This window comes from Pygoscelis adeliae, unplaced genomic scaffold (assembly GCF_000699105.1).
Source record: "Pygoscelis adeliae isolate BGI_AS28 unplaced genomic scaffold, ASM69910v1 Scaffold289, whole genome shotgun sequence".
NCBI lineage: Eukaryota > Metazoa > Chordata > Aves > Sphenisciformes > Spheniscidae > Pygoscelis > Pygoscelis adeliae.
The window spans coordinates 2208389-2224361 of record NW_008825499.1 but is presented as its reverse complement, the minus strand read 5'-3'; the positions used below and the strand labels follow the sequence as shown (position 1 = coordinate 2224361).

The window sequence follows — 15973 nt, the reverse complement described above, 5'->3', positions numbered from 1 at the left end:
GGACAGTAATGCAGGATCTGTCAAGCTGGAGTGCTTTTCCCCATTCTGTAGATGAATCTGTGCAGTAAGTGAATGTGGAGTTAGTCTGACAATAGTCTCTAAAGCATACAAGCATATCTTCTTCTGTGAAAGCATGAAAGAAGGAATAGGCCTTTGTTCAGATCAAGTGCATGTGTATACCATTGGTCATGGCTGGGTGAGTCAATGGGAGAGAATGATATTGAGAGGACACTAAAGCAGGGCTGAATACTGGTGCTGATCAGCAAGAAGGAATGAATTGTGCTTGCTTCTATAGATTGTCCTCTGAATTTCCACATGGGTGTGTGCAGGAGTTGGGTTAGTTAAGTCTGCATGTGAACACAGAAGTACCAAGACACTAAGCATAGCTAAAACAGCATTACACAACTAAGTTTCAGCAGTTGGGCGACCATAAATCCAGCTTTCTTACTTTTGCGTGATAGCACAGATACTATCTGCAGCCATTCCCTCAAAACTGGTCAGATAAGGAAGGAGGTCCGTATTACACTTTTTTACACATCCAACTTCAGGCAAACTTGCAAGCAAACTGTTAGCATTATGACTGTTCTAATATAATGTGTATGTGGAAGTGAAACCTTCTATAGACAACATAAGGTTATGCAGTTTATTGTGATTTAAAGGGCATTTAACTCTAAATGAGAAATTAGGTACAGTAAGAACATGTATTGGAACTTATGTAAATGGCTTTTAGACTGATTAATGAAGAGAAAGGATCTAGAAAGGAAAAAGGTGAATCTGTTTATCTTTTTAACCATCAAGTTTGCTAGTAAACTTCTAGTTTGCAATCTGATCTTGTGGGGGCCAGCTTGCCATTGTATTTGCTTGGATCACTGAAGAAATACCTATTCTATATTTTTACACGCTCCTTTGCTCCCCAAGCTCACCGGCACTGTTTGATATAGGAGAGATGTTTGTGTCTCTAAACATCCTTGTGTATGTCCTTGTCTACCAGCAGTTGGTTACAGTGTCTGACTCTCAGACATTCATGCAGAGCTTGCCCCATGGCAAAGAATATGGTTTGACTTCTCATTCCTTTGCTGCCCTGTGTCACTGTGATTGTATCTTTGACTAACAGTATGCTAGGCACTGTGTTGAAGTGGAAGAAGTAGTATGAGACCTGGCAGTTGAAACAGCATATGGTGATAGATAGGAAAGGGACTGTGGTACAGTCATGTTGACAGACATGTCACTGTTTCTGTAAATGTTACTGTAAAACAGTAACATTGACAAGGAAACTAACATAAGGTGTGGTTTTGGAGTAGTTGTGCATTGTGCATGAAGTATAGAAAATTGTTTTATAAAACTTACTCTGCTAATGGCAGTGAATGGGATACAAACATTTTTTTTGTTGGACATTTTTTTTTTGGACCTGGTTTTCTGAAGGGAACAATGCCTATTAACTGTTCTGTCTGTCCATCCTTCCATAACTCTTGGATCTATTGGCAGATGCTGGAAGGTGTATTTTCAAAGTTGAAATAGTTGAGCGGATGGGTCAAGAAAGTACCCTTTCCTTGCTGAGGGGAAAGCAGGTAGAACTCTTGTTTTTAAACTTGCAGCAGCAGCATCTGTGTGGCCTGCGTTGCCCTCTGTGAAGCAGGGACACACATGGGAAAGCAGGGAACTGCAATTACTGCCTGGGAAATCAAGGGCATAGAGAGGAATGAAGAGGCAAGAAGACAAGAACTATTGTTTATGTATCAGCTTGTTAGCAGTTGGGTCCTGTCACTGTGAGTGTGTGGACTTGTAGAAACTGCAAGGAGCAATTCATCTTCACTGAAAACTGAGTCTTGTGTATGGGGAGTAGCTCTTGAAACGCTGTTTAAATACTTGTGCTTTTTTTGCCCCCAACACCTTACAGTCCACATCTGTCTCAGAAATTTAGGAGCTACTTTTCCCAATTTGTGCTTCAGTTACATTTTAGACAAGGAATGTGTTCCTCTCCGGAAGTCAAAGCTATGAACGAGGCCTGTAATTTATTCCAGAGACAGAGCTGATGGAGGTCTTTCCAACACTCAAATTTGGGAGTAGAAGGAAAGGCTCTATACACAGCTCCATCTGTAGAGTAGTTCTCTAGAATCATGATCTAAATTTCTGACTCACTAGCAAGATACTAAAAATCCTTCTTTTACTCTCCTGATCCTTCTGCTGACCCTTTTGGGAATTCAGCCATGTGCAGATCACTGTATTTGCAGGTTTTCCAAGGCTGTGAACTTTATTTTGAAAAAAGGTGGTACTGAGGCTATGGGGAGGATTACTCAACAAGTTCTTGAATTCAGTGCTTCATGGAAGAAAGCATAAGTGCAAGTCTTTATTCATTTGGAAAACAAATCCAGACCAAACTTCGCAGTCCTTCTGTATGCAGGCTGAGCTTTGTCCAGGCTTCATCATCAGAGACCTTTCCAATGTGTAGTTGTCTGAGCATTAAATGAAAATATTATTTTTAAGGAAACATCTGTTTCTCACATCTGTTTGGGACAAGAAAAGAAATTTAGTATTTGTCAAAAATTTCACATGGTTGTTGTAAAAAAATCAAAACAAAACAAAAAAACACTTAATATAGAGTGGCATCTACTGTAGCTAGTGACTGGTCTTTTCTGACTATAAATTCTCAAAGAGGATGAGGAACTTTCATTACATTGTGTAAATGTGTTAACCATGGTGTTCTCTGACACAAATTCACAGTTTCTAAGTGCTCGTCTTCTATATCTCTGCTGACAGTCACATGACAGTGTGATATTGGTGGACATAATTCCCAGTTACAAAAGCCAAGAGAGGACTGTATGGTCTGCCTTTTTCTAATTTAAGTATATATTAATAATATATTTATAATATATAATATTTAATAATAAATCTTCCTGAAAAAAAGAGTCTCCCATAATAAGCCTCCCAAAGGTTTGGCTGGCAGAAGAGGTCTTTTGGGTTTTTGCTTCATGTTATTTACCATAATTCCTCTTGCATTCTTCCAGAATAGTGTGTCCTTAATCATGATAGCCACTAAATCAGTCGAATAACAAACAGTTCTGTGCTGAAGTTGCTGTTTCAAGGATAAGTCTTTTGTATCTCCTTTCAGTTCAAAGAGTGTTTATTCCTAAAGACTCAGTTTATTTCAATGTGGTTAAGTTCTCATTGATTTCTTCTTTGTTTGTTCCCTTTAAAATGTGTTTTTTAGTCAGATAGAGATATCTGCAAAATTATGCATTTAGGTATGTTCTTTGTTTTCTTCCTGTGGCTGCATATGCAAATCATTCTTTTGCATATGCAGATACTCATTTAAACTTGTATTTATTATAATAATATATGCAGGTCTTAAATGGAATTTTTAAGACTGTAGAAGAACAAAGACTATGCATCAACAGTGAAGCTTGCACCTTAGTTAATATATATATTAAAGGGGTAAACCAGAATCTCAGCTTGTATTTAATATTCGGGGGCGGGGGGGGGCTTGTTGTTGGGTTTTTTTAATCTTATATCTGCTAACTGACTTTTTAGCTAAAGCTATGGTTTTGAATTTGTCAACTTCTCAGGTAACTGAGCCATACTCCTTTTCTTTTGCCTTTGAGTTTTAACAGACAACCTGCTAGAGAGAACTGTGAGTGTTCCCTAAATCCTTGTTCCCTCTGATCACGGAAGCTCGAATTCAAGTTTCACTTACTTTTGATCAGTGCACTTCTATTTATGTTTTGGAGCTTCTTTTGCTTGAAGTTACTCATGCCTCAAGTTACTATTACTAGATCTACACGATAGAAAATAGTATGTGTATGGGGTGCTGTAGGGTGGGCTTGTATAGAACAGGAATCAGTAGTTGTAGGAGCTCACAGTCCACTCTGATAATCTTGCATTCTGTTAAGAGATAAGCCACAGGTCTTTAACAATAGCCTTGACAAATGCAGCCAATTGAGACATGAATTTGGAATTTGAATGGCTGCCTGAGGCCTTCTGGGGATTCCCTGATAGCTGTGATTCATTTTGACAGGTAGGACCCACATGAAAGGTGGCTGGATTTGGCAGAGAGGAGAGGCAAGTTAACTGTGTCCCACTGCAAAGGTCAGACCCTGTGTGTGAATGCCCTCTCTAGCCTGCAGCTACGAAACCTCAGCATGTTGCCACTCCTCTGATTGTGTCTAAGGCAGATGTGGCAGGTACAGACTTAGATCCTGGGTAGCCTGACCAGTTGAGACTTCTGAGAGGGATGCATTGGTAGATGATGGATGGCATCCATTCCCTTCTCTTTCCTGTCCTGTGTTTGTCAGTCACTAAAATGAAAGATCAATTTGGAGGCCAGTTGAACAAGTTTAGCCATTTGCCTTGGAAGTGCACGTAACCCAAGATGTGGGAAGGGCACTGCATGCAGGCCATAAGCCGGGATCTTCTGTGGTCGCCTTGGCCTCTGGACCTCAGAAAACAAATGACTGACTGAGACCGGTTTGCTGGGCAGTGGCTGAAAGTTGGGAGAAAAAAAATCACAACACAAATATCCCTGTCTGGAACACTGATGAGCCCTGGTGAACATGGAGGCACTTTGATTATCACACAGAAAGGGCTGTTCCTACATGCCCATGGGGGACAGGTGACAGCATGGTGCTCTAATATTGGATCTTCCTCACATGGCATGGAGGTGATTAAGATCATGATCTGCAGAGCCCTACTGCACATTCAAGGGATGTACCTGGGATACTCATAGGCTTGTGAACAGAACTTGAATGTAAGATTGGCAAGCTTGGGCTTTGTGAGGATGGCATGAAGTGGTATGAGGACAATGTATTCATACCCTCTGACATGAAGCAAATGTTTTGTTTATTGTATGTACCATGACTAGAAAACTTCTGTTCAGAACCTTGTCATTCATCAGAAGACTTTGTCTGTACTTTGTCTGACCTACTGCATATAGGCTTGAAAGATGAGCTTGCTAAGGTAAAATAATTTCTGGGGAGATGGCACAAAGACTTGCAGAGTAGGAACCCTTTTTCTGGCTGGGATCTCTGAGAACAGGAGAAATAATCTTCCATAATGGGAATGTGAAAAGGAGTTTAGACATCTACAATAGGTATGTTGTAACAAAACTAACAAGCATACTCATTTGAGGTTTTCAAGCCTTTTTGAATGAATGCTTCTTTATTAAAGAAGTAGAAAAACTTGAGCCTTCCTGTAAGTGGAGAATTTATAGCTGTTAGCAAGTATAGAAGAAATCAAATGATGGCACTGGCCAGCTGCTATATCTAGGCTGAGAATTAGTAAATTTTAATATGTATGGAAAAGGTAGCAGTCACTTAGGGAGCCCTCTGACAGCTCAGAGCTGTAAAGCTACTTGTAATAAGGAAATACAGGTATACAGCTCCAGGAAGGTAAAGCAGACTGCTCTTTCTGCCTGACTGAGTGCTGAAAAGTGGGTCTGGGATTTGTTTGGGGAGGGTTGTTTGGTTTTTTGGTTTGGGGTGGTCTTTTTTTTTTTTTTTTTTGGGGGGGGGTGGTCATTTGGGGGAGCTGGTTTGCCCAATCTGGCAGATTTGATAGGTTACCTGATTGAAAACGTAGTTATGGTGAGCCATATAGAATCTCGTAGTGCTTGTGACACTATTATTCATCTGAAGGGGAGGAGTTTACACCCACTGTCCAAGCTAGGGGAGGTTTTCACTCCAGGGATTACTGTAGTGGATATATTTCCAGCCTCAATCTGATCTGGTACAGATTTACAGATAATAAAATAGAATAATAGTAATAAATACAATAATCAAATAACGTGGGTTTGGACCTCCTTACTTTTTTTTATTTTATTTTCTTGTTAGAAAGCAGCTTTTGCTTTGTGAGACCTCTTCTGAATAACAAGTGAGTTGCTTTAGTCCTTCTGTTCATGTTCAATACAGGAAGCTCTTGAATATGTTACCATTATGCTTTAAGCAAATCAGTCTTAATTTTTATCTTGTTTGACAGCATTGTATATGTATGATTTTCCTCCTAGTGTATTTTTGGCAAATTGAGAAGAAGAAATATCAAATAACTGTGTTAGACTGCTTTATGTTTCACGTTTTAGTACAGTTATGCTAAGGATTGGCGAGTATTACTTGTCAACGTTTGTAATAGAGAGCGGCACAGAGCCCATGCTATCATCCAGCAGCTCTTGACAGGATTGCATCAGAAGACTAAATGGATGGCATTTCAGCTGCAGCACTTTTGGAGATAAACCTGTCCTTGTGACTAGGAGAAATTAGCTGTGTGATTGTTGTCTTTGTCTTAAGTGTGTGCAGCTGCTGTCACTTGATTTGCTGCTTGGGCATATGTTGCCAGACATGGGAGAAGGGACTTCTTTCCTTTGGGTTAACTGTTTTTCACAATAATGAGGCAGTAATTTTGGACACTAAGTGAGAGAAAGAAATTTTTTTTTCTCCCTTTTATCCATGTCAGTCTGGTAGTTTCTCGTCAAACAGAAACTTCCAGTCACTTTAAACTTTGAGTGGAGCAAAACACAATTAATTTCTAATTAAAACATCAACCCCAGATACTTTGGTATCCCAGCTGTTAACCTGTGTCTGTAGCACAGCTAAGTCTTGCTCTGACACTCACATCCGTGTATTCAGTGATAACAAATACATCTTCTAAAATGTCCCTTCTTTGGAATGTGCTTGCGAGTGGTCTGTAGTCCAGGGTTGGGAGCTTATGCTGAGGAATGTGATGGGGTTTTTTTGGTTGACTGGTTTTTTGTTTTGTTTTGTTTTGGGGGGGGGGGGGTGGCAAGCAAAATAACTAGTATAAAATTGCAGTGTGGCAGTGTTGCAGGGCCTAAGTAGTGACTCCAAAGTGTGTTAGATGTTTTATTCCCTAATCTTAATGGAGATCTCTGCCTTTTGTAATAAATTGTTCCTTTACTCCATGCATTTGTGCAGGCATTTGATCTGGAAATGCTTGTGTGTCCTGTTTTTTGCTCTGTCTGATGGGGTATGCTGGCAGCAGGAGATAGAAGCAGATGCAGCTTCAGTCTCATAGCTGGCAATGTACTCCTGGTTCTTTGTTGAAAAGATTGAAGTTGTTGGAATAGCAGTCTGCTGTCAGTCTTACTGGTGCTGGTCTTAAAGATGTAAAGTAACTGGTGACACAGAAAGAGTCTTAGTTGAAAAATCCCTCTTAAAGACAGGGGGCCTTCAGGGCAGAACCCTTTAGGCTTGCCCTACTTTGAGTGAGGGGTTGGACAGGGTGATCTCCCGGGGTTCTTTCTCACCTGAATTATTTTATGATTCTGAGGGGATTCTGATGCTGAGGCCTGCCTCTGCTTTCTCTGCTTCAGACTCTTTTGTCTGTCCTACATTACATCTCTGTGCCCTGCAGTTCTCATATGAGGATTTTTTTTATTTGCCCTGGTCCCCTTGTCAGTTTATAGAAACCAAGATTAACTCTACCCCTTCAGTAATATGGAGAAATGATTCCTGTTACTTTAATCAGCTGATTAAAAAACCTATATAACCAATGGGGCTTACACAGCACAAAATGATTTTGCAGGGGTCAGGGGAGCGAGGTAATGTAGAGTAAGGGGTGAGATTTTTCTAACCTTCAGGTTTTTCTAGTCTCCTAACGTTGAAAGGAAACTTGTTCTTCTGACAAATAATTTCTTTTTGCTGCCTTTTGTCCTAGTTCACAAAATACAGGTAAATATAATGTTCCTTTGAGAGAAAGATTGGCACAGATGGGTTCAAGGAACTAAGTTTAAACAAGAAGCTTGTTTTCTGTTTTGTTCCTTTCCAACTGAGAACTAAAATTACAAAGCTTCTTATTAATGCAGTGAAAAGAATAGCCTTTGAGTATTTCTTTGAAAATACTTTAACAATATTTTCAGTTGTAGCTGATAAACCTAAAAAGCAGAGGGGGTGAAGTAAGTGCAAGGGAAAGTGTGCTTTTTTTGCTGAATATTAGCAAACTTCTCTGATAAGGATTGCACTGGACTGAATGTGCTGACTGATTGGATCTTTCTAATTTGTCCATCCCGATTATTCCATATCTTGCACTAGTCAGAAATCTTTTGACACAGAGTCTGCCTTTGAGAGGTTTCTGGTATGAACAGGAGCACACTTCTATTTCAGCACCATTTAGTAAACTGATTTGTGGCAATTGTGTATTTGTCCTCTGAACTCAGACTGTACTCTGAAGATGGCATAGGATGCAGCTGTGTGAAACTGGGTTTTTTGCTGGTAGGGTGTTACTGCCTTCTAGTTTGCACATCTGACTGGAGATTCTAGTAACAGTTACTTTCTTGTCTTTCAGGTATTGATAGCTGATGACTACTCAGATCCGTTTGATGCCAAAAGTGAGTTGAACAGAATGGGAAAAGGGGAGAACACTGGCTATATGGAACCATATGAAGCCCAGAGAATAATGACTGGTAAGAAAAGACAATTGCACATGTGAGCTTTAATTGCATGGCAGTTCACATGGATATTACAGCTGCTGTGAAACAGAAATGTCCTTTGGCATGCAAAACCATGTTTATGAAGATTCTTATGTAGTCAAAAGTAAACACCGTGGAGTCTTTTCATGTGCCTGCACATGCCTTGATATCTAAAAATACTGCTCTGGACTATTGAATATAGATGGTTTGTACTGTCATGTGGGAAGATGAAAATGTGAGCAGTGGGAGTTGGAGTGTGTATTGCTGAGCTTGGCAATGTCAAGGCTGTCATGTGTGTACGTAGTAGGGATGGCCAAAACATGACATTGTGTTAGTTCACTTAAAAAGAGTTGATCAATTTGCTTATGGCCTTTTTTCCCTCAATGAGATTCAGACTTCTTGGTCTTCCCTCTGTTGGAGGAGGGCTGCAAAGCTACATCTTTGTGTAGCTTCCTTCCTTCCTTCCTCGCTTCTCTGATGGTTTTTTGTACCAGTGGTCAAAATGAGACACTTTAGGATGCCTGTAAGCCTTTAACTGCTATTCTTGGTAGCATCCTTCCTTTTCTGTCATGTAGGGAGGTGGTTAATGGTGGTATTGTTTTAGGAGTTTGGACTGTTTGAACCCCTTGTCCTGGCACTACGCATCTGTACTGTCCATGTATTTTCCTCATATTGTCTGCATCCATTGCCTACTTGTTGGCTGTGCAGTCTGTGAACTTTTCTCGGGTATGGGGCCATATGTTTTTGAGTTATGATGGTTTGGCTCAGTCAACATACATCTTTGTGCAGATCAATTGTGCATTTCTCAGATTTGTACTGCAGGTCCTCTTTTTCTCATTATGAGGTAAAAGTCACTCTTGTGCCCAGTTAAGTTGATTGTATGCTTTCCTTTTCTATTGGCAGCTCCTGTTTTGAGCCCTCAGAAAATATTAATCAGTGGGGGAAGATGAGGCTGTTGGATGCAAAGATCCTTTTTTCATGCAAGTGTTCCTATTTTTCTTTTCTTAAATGGCATTTCTGAAGAGTGATACAGGAAATTACATGTAGATTATATTGTTTGGAAGTTTTCAGTATCTCATAGAGGGGCTGGGAGCTTTTATGTCTCATTGGTGTAAATCTATTCATTCTAGTTGAGTAATTTCTCAGAAAACTAGATTAGTCCCAATAAGTTCTTGCTCTTTATACAGCAGTGATGAGCATTTGTAATTTTAACAATGAATTTTAAAGTGCTTTGATTTCTTTCTTCCTGTGTTTAGGACAGGAGCTTATTCTGTCTCCTTTTCCAGATTAGAGCCATAATAAATGGGATGGTTTAGTGGACAATACTGGATTGCTTAGCGGACAATACTGGATGGCTTAGCTAAAGTAAAGGACAGTAAATTTGTGTACCCTTGCAATTGCAAGACACCCTTTTGCCAAATTGGTGTTTGGTGCAGCTAATAAGCTGTTATATCTGCTCTGTATGTTATTATAAAGCCAACATGAGGAGCTCTCAAAGATGGTAAAGGCACTTTCAAAACTGGGGTTTAATTGACTATAATGATATAGCAAGTGTTCTGAAAATGCATTTGATTGAGCCAGTAGTAGATGCTTGACATCTCCCTGAAGATGTTTAGTGTTTTGAGATTCCAGTATTTGGTTTTCAGTCATCTTGTCCTAATGCTGGTAGAAATAGAGAAAGTCTTCCCATAAAACTCAGTGAGTTCAGGTTATATTCCACTATATTCAAGCATGTGGTTTTATGTTTGGGTTTTTTATTGCACTGATGTTGCCTTTGCATTTTACTTGACAAAAATCCAAAGGCATCTTTTTGGAGAGTTTTTAAAGATTCAGTTTATATTTCACAGGTGAGTTCTATTATGTGTCTACTACTTCTAAAGAAGACCTTTGGACTGCAGTTTGGTTGGCCTCAAAATGCTTACTGGTTTGTTTGTAATGTTTGTTTGTCAGCTATGCTGTCTGATGAACAAAAGAATGTTATATGGCTATCCATTTAGTTTAACTAATCTGGTGAAGTCCTTCTGACTGTATTTAATATGGATGAATCCCAGAGAGAGTGAATATGCATACCCCAGCAGAATGCACATTAGGAGAGACAGAAAACAAAACAAGCTTTTTGTCAGTTATTCCTTGTTTACAGATGTACTCTTGATCAACTCTGGAAACCAGGTGTAAGGGCTAGTTTGAAAAAGGAACCTAAAGTTTTTCTGCATGCTGCATGCTCCTTGAGTTAGTAGAGGATTAGGCAAAAGCAAATGTCCATATGAGATAAGACCCTGTTATTTCAATTTGACAAGCTAAGCTTACACCTGAGTAGAAATGTATCATGTCTGAAATAACTAATATGTTCATTCAAACCTTATTCTTCCTCCCCGAAAGCTCTGTGGGCTCATAGTTGTGATGCAGTTCGTTGCCAGCTGATGTTTAATTAAAAAAAAAAAAAAAGCCTTGAAGTTGATGATTTCAATAAACTATTGAATAGTCTATCTGATTCCATGCTGTCTGTGGTTAGAATTGGGTTTAATCAGGCTTGAAGTTTCTTCTGCTGATAGTGTAATACTATCAGACAGTAAAAATACTCTCTTCCCAGATTTGTGGTTATGTTGATTGAAAGAAAGCAACCTTTATGCCAAGGTTTGGAAAGGCTTTTCAAGGAAAGGCTTGACCTGAGGCTAAGGTAGAGCATGTTGAGAATGAATGCATGTTTGTAAGAAGCTGTCATCTCCTGGCAGCCAAACACATCTGCTGGCCTGTGCTGATATTCATAAGTGTCTGTCCTGTCTTCAAGAAGTCCATGCCAGAGGTTCAGAGAAAATCCCTGGGAATCCAGTTCCTGGTGTGCTGTGTGGTGTGAGTCTCAGCTTGGTTGGGTGTGCACCCAAAGCCACAGGAACAGTGTTGCATCTTTGCCTTATCCCCAACCTGTTTGGGGATTGGACATCCCAGAGCAAATTCAGGTGTATGAAAGAAGTTCTCTGTGATCTTAATATCTGACATATTGTATCCTGGACTATGCGTGAAATAAGATCCTGGCCTGGCTGCTGTGAATGAATACAAGTAGAGATAGCTAAGAAGATGCTGATTTCTAAGGATCCTGAGGAGTAGGTGGACCAGAGAGAAAAAAATAACCTGCTAAGAAAGATACTGGCATTGCTGATACTGTCTGGATAACCATCTCCTAGGAAGAAATAGATGAGGAAGGATTGGAGGCAAAGAAAAGAGGAAAGAAGAAACAACGCGAGATAACATTACTGTGACTGGGGTTCCTCATAAAGCTGCAACCACATGTGCTGATTTACATCTGAGCTGTCTGACAGCTGAAAGGACTCTGTTCTCTCTTGGAACAGCAGTATAAATCCCCATTGTTCCCTTGCAAGGGCTAGACTGTCTATCCAAGTGTGTTGTAAGTATGGTGTTTCTTATGCAAGCTTTCAATTCTTATTTTGCCCCTAGCATCAGTTTGTAGCTGCTGCAATAGCTGCTGCAATAACATGTGGCCCATCACAGAAGAAGGCCTGTGCTGCCTTACCGAGCCTGTAACCAAGCGTCATTGCTTGGATCAGGTGTAGGAGGTACTTCATGCTTGAGAGAGAGTTCCCCAGAGGAGCAGTGGCTGGAGATGCTGCATTTGAACAGAAGTGAATGGTTGAGACACTGTGAGGCCAAAGTGGTGGTGCCTGTAACATCCAGGCTGTTCCGTCATTCATTCTTCTCAGGGAATGCTAGGGGAAGAGAAGTTAGGTTCCACCTGAGTATTTACTCCCATCAACCTGCACTGGATGTCAAATCCAGTGAGAGGGGTCTGTTTTCTGTGGTAATCCCTTACCTGAGAGGTGGAAAGGTGCCCTCAATTCAGGGATATGGCTATGCTGGGAAAAAATGTGGCTATCTTTTTCCCCTTTAAAATCCCCTTAAAGTCATAAGGTCCTACCCTATGAGCTGGAAGGGATAGTGCCTTTCCACTTTCTCGTGACAACTGTGCATGTTGACACCACTTTTCCAGGTATCTCTGCCTCTCAGAAGCAATTTAGTCAAGTCCTCAGACTGCATGAAACATTTGCAATCAAATGCCAAATCAAGGCAGTCTCTACCACAGCCATCTGTGTGCATCTAAAACACACCTTTGGAGGAGGATCCAATTCTGGATCGTCACTCAGATGGAGATACACTGTCAGCCAAGTTGTTGCACAAAGAAATGTATCCTTTCAAGGTATGATGAAGAATACCGGCTACAAGAATGAGATAATAGATTGCATCTGTTGCCCTTCCTAACTTGCTGCTTGGCTTTGAAGGGAGCCCCTTACCTCCAACTCACGATTTTTTGTGTCCAAGGTGCCTAACATGATACATGTTATAATATAAAAATCAGTTTACTTTAACAACAGTAAAATGAAGGTCAGTTCAAGTCTCAAATTAATTTGGAACCACATTGACAAAAATGGGGCGATGGGGGGGTGTCTGTGAGAGGGGAAGTAAAAAGCATTATCTGAGGGGCATGCTTACCTTGAGGGATGTGTGGTGGCAAAAACACTATTGTCTTTTCCAGATCAGGAGCTCTGTTTTCTGTGCTCTAGAATAGGTAATGAAGGAGAGTTAGGCAGGCTAGGCCCTTGAGTTAGGACAATGGTTTGAAAGTTGAGGTAAGCATATGGTACATCAGTGGCTTGATTTGTTAGCAACCTAGAAGTGCCTCAGGTCTGTGCCCTACCTGGAAGTTTGAATGTACACCATGTTTTTCCTTTGCTTTTTTAGGCATCACCTAGCACTGCACCAGCGACACCAGCCCCTGCATGGCGTTCTGGCCTCTGTATCATGCATCTGCCTCAGGGATATGGTAGACAGGGAGAAACCCCTCTTCTTGTATTTCAGAATTCTGTAGTCTCAATGGGTAGCATTTCTGAAAATAGTTACTTTCCTTGAGATGTAACATGCCATGTGGTATTCCTCATGGAGCAAATGCTGTGTTGTGAACAGACTTCAGAAGGCTGTCATAACGCTATTGATAAAATATACACTGTGCCTCTCTTCTGTTTGGGGTAACTTTAGAGGCTACTCAGGGCATAAAAAATCTCCTTCCGGACAGTCAAATGCAGGTGTTTGAGGAAGCAGTTTTGTTATTGATGCATTTCTCACAAGAGGCTAGTCACACAGTTGTCCTGGGACCTGGGCATGTTAGATGTGGTAGGCGGGATATGCTGACCCACGAGATCAGGGGAAGTGCTCGATGTGCACTGAGTCCCGAATTAACACAGCAGCGTGCTGCCAGTACCCCTTGAAGAATGGAAGATCTGAGTTTTTTGCAAAAGGGCTTCTGGCCATAAATGGAAAGCTGAATTCAAGTCTCCCGGATGTAGTTAAATCTAAAAAGAACATGTCCTTCCCCATACAAGCCTCGTCTGTGTAGGGCAGGCTGAATGGATAAGCTCGTGTACATGCTCTGGGGGTGGGTGACTGGTACAGGAGAAGGATCTGTGTGCTGGGCCTGAAGAGCTGGAAATTATTTCTAGGGATGCTGTAGAGCATTTGGATCATGGCACAGAGATACCTGTTGTCTTGCCTGTGTTCTTCAATGCATTCATCGAACTGGGTGATGATACATCTGCACTATCAGCAAAGGTGAACATAAACTAAGGGAAGTGCTTGATGAGGAAGGGCAGAGCCTCCATCCAGAGCGGCCTTAATACATGTGAGGGTTTTGTCAACAGGAGCTTTTCTGAGGTTAAAAAAGGGGATTGTTAGAGAGAATTCCAAAGGAAAATTCACAGCTTTGTTCACAGGCTCACAACATTAGCTTCTTCCTTGCTTACTTCTTTTTCTGTGTATTTATCATCTTGTCTCTACATACATCATCCTGGCTATGCAGTAGAACAGCAGTGAGCAAATTTAATTAGCTCACACCTAGGGATTTTGTGCTTTGCCTCCCTCCCCGTGGATGCAGAAAGCTGAGCCTCCTCTATAGGTGCAGGCAGTGCTAGAAGAGCAAATGCCTTCATGTACTTCACTGCTTCTTTCTAGGGACTGCAGTAAGAGTCTGTGCCTGAATCACAATGGAATCTCCGACGCATGACAGGCATCCTAGCAAAAGCAGTGCACCTGCCTTGACTGGGAGCTTCCCATGGACATGCTGGGAGCATTAACTCTGTCTTGCTGCAAGCTATCACAGAAATGTTGGGAGTGTCGGGAAAAGCAGCATTCCCATGAACCTGTACCTACTTCAAAAGGTCTTGCGTGTCAGTTTCCCTAGTTACTGGTGAGGCTGTTTTTTTGTTCAGACATGTAACTTCATCTGAATAGTCACTACAGCACATTGGTGGTGAGTCAGTTCTTGTAACATCCTTTACCTCTGACATCTTGCTTGTCGGCGCCTAGTTTACCACTGCAAATAATGTAAAAAGAGCAATGATAATTACTGTGATACATATTAGGCTGCATAGATTAGCACATACAGCATGGAATGCTTAGAAAGAACATTTCTGGTCTATTGAAGGTCACTGAGCCTAGCAAACCAACCTGTGATCTTTAAGCATTGTAGTGGCTCTGTTTAAGATTTGCTATCTACTTGTATTTGAACATGGCAAACAGCTGTAGCCAACACAGAAGAGGCAGTGTGTTTGCCCACTAAGCTCAACAGCTGGCATAGTTTTCAAAAGACTTTAAACTTCTTCTCTTATTCCTACATTTGTGTGTGTTCCAATTCTACATTCTATTTGAGGATCTAACACTCAGCTAGCCATGACTAGAAATCAGCTCAGAACGAGAATTTATCCATCGTCAATCTTTCTCATGATACTGTGGATTCCTCGCTAGAACTCTTATGTTCATTGTCTTGTTGCCAGCTGGTGTGAATAAGACTACATCCTGGTCATTCTATCAGAAAAAGTTTTACGCTTTTTTCTTAAAAAGAAAGTGGGAAAAAGTGCAAGGTAACTCTTCACTCTTGAAACTTGATGTGTATGTGCTCTCAACTTACTGTTTGCAATGTGGAGAGCCACTGGGTGAGATTTGAAGAAGTTCAATAGCACACAGGAGTAAGCTTGTGACTGGTAACAAGATGGCTTTAGTTACCTGTTGGGAATTTTCTAAAGGGCTGCACTGGAAATCTTGGGGAGCTCTTCCTCGAGCTGACAAAGAAGGGGATGTCTGATGTGTCCTGAGCATACCCATGATTTGGGGCATAGTGCTAGTGTTACTGTGTGTGTTTATAGAGCTTGGACCTCACCTGCTGCTAGCCTGATTGTAGTGCAGAATTCCCTGCAGCCCAGCAGAAGCGAGGACATATGTTGTGAACAGCTGTGCTCCTTCTTTAAAATACACCAGAAGTAATGTTAGTTAGAAACCTCCTGGGCTTCTGCATCTATTTCAAGTTGTTTCTTACTTCATTAGAAATTTGGACAGAGATTTCATTCAGCAATGATTTAAAGGAAAGGAGTTGTCTAGGGACAATTACAGAAGAGGACTTCTTCCCTTGCATTAGGTCTGATGTGCATGAATTGAGGGAGGCATGTTTGAAATAATGCTGGATCTGTTTCAACACAAGTCCTTACCTTCTCTCTGAGCAAAGCA

At 41.0% G+C, this 15973-nt stretch overlaps 1 protein-coding gene across 1 annotated transcript in view; it reads left to right on the top strand.

Moving 5' to 3' along the window:
• The window catches only part of SHB (Src homology 2 domain containing adaptor protein B), a 93566-nt gene that overhangs the window by 10857 nt on the left and 66736 nt on the right, over positions 1-15973 (top strand). Inside the window, exon 2 of the mRNA XM_009331525.1 lies at positions 8287-8404. Coding sequence (XP_009329800.1) covers positions 8287-8404 — 118 coding nt within the window. The remainder of the gene's footprint in view (positions 1-8286; positions 8405-15973) is intronic.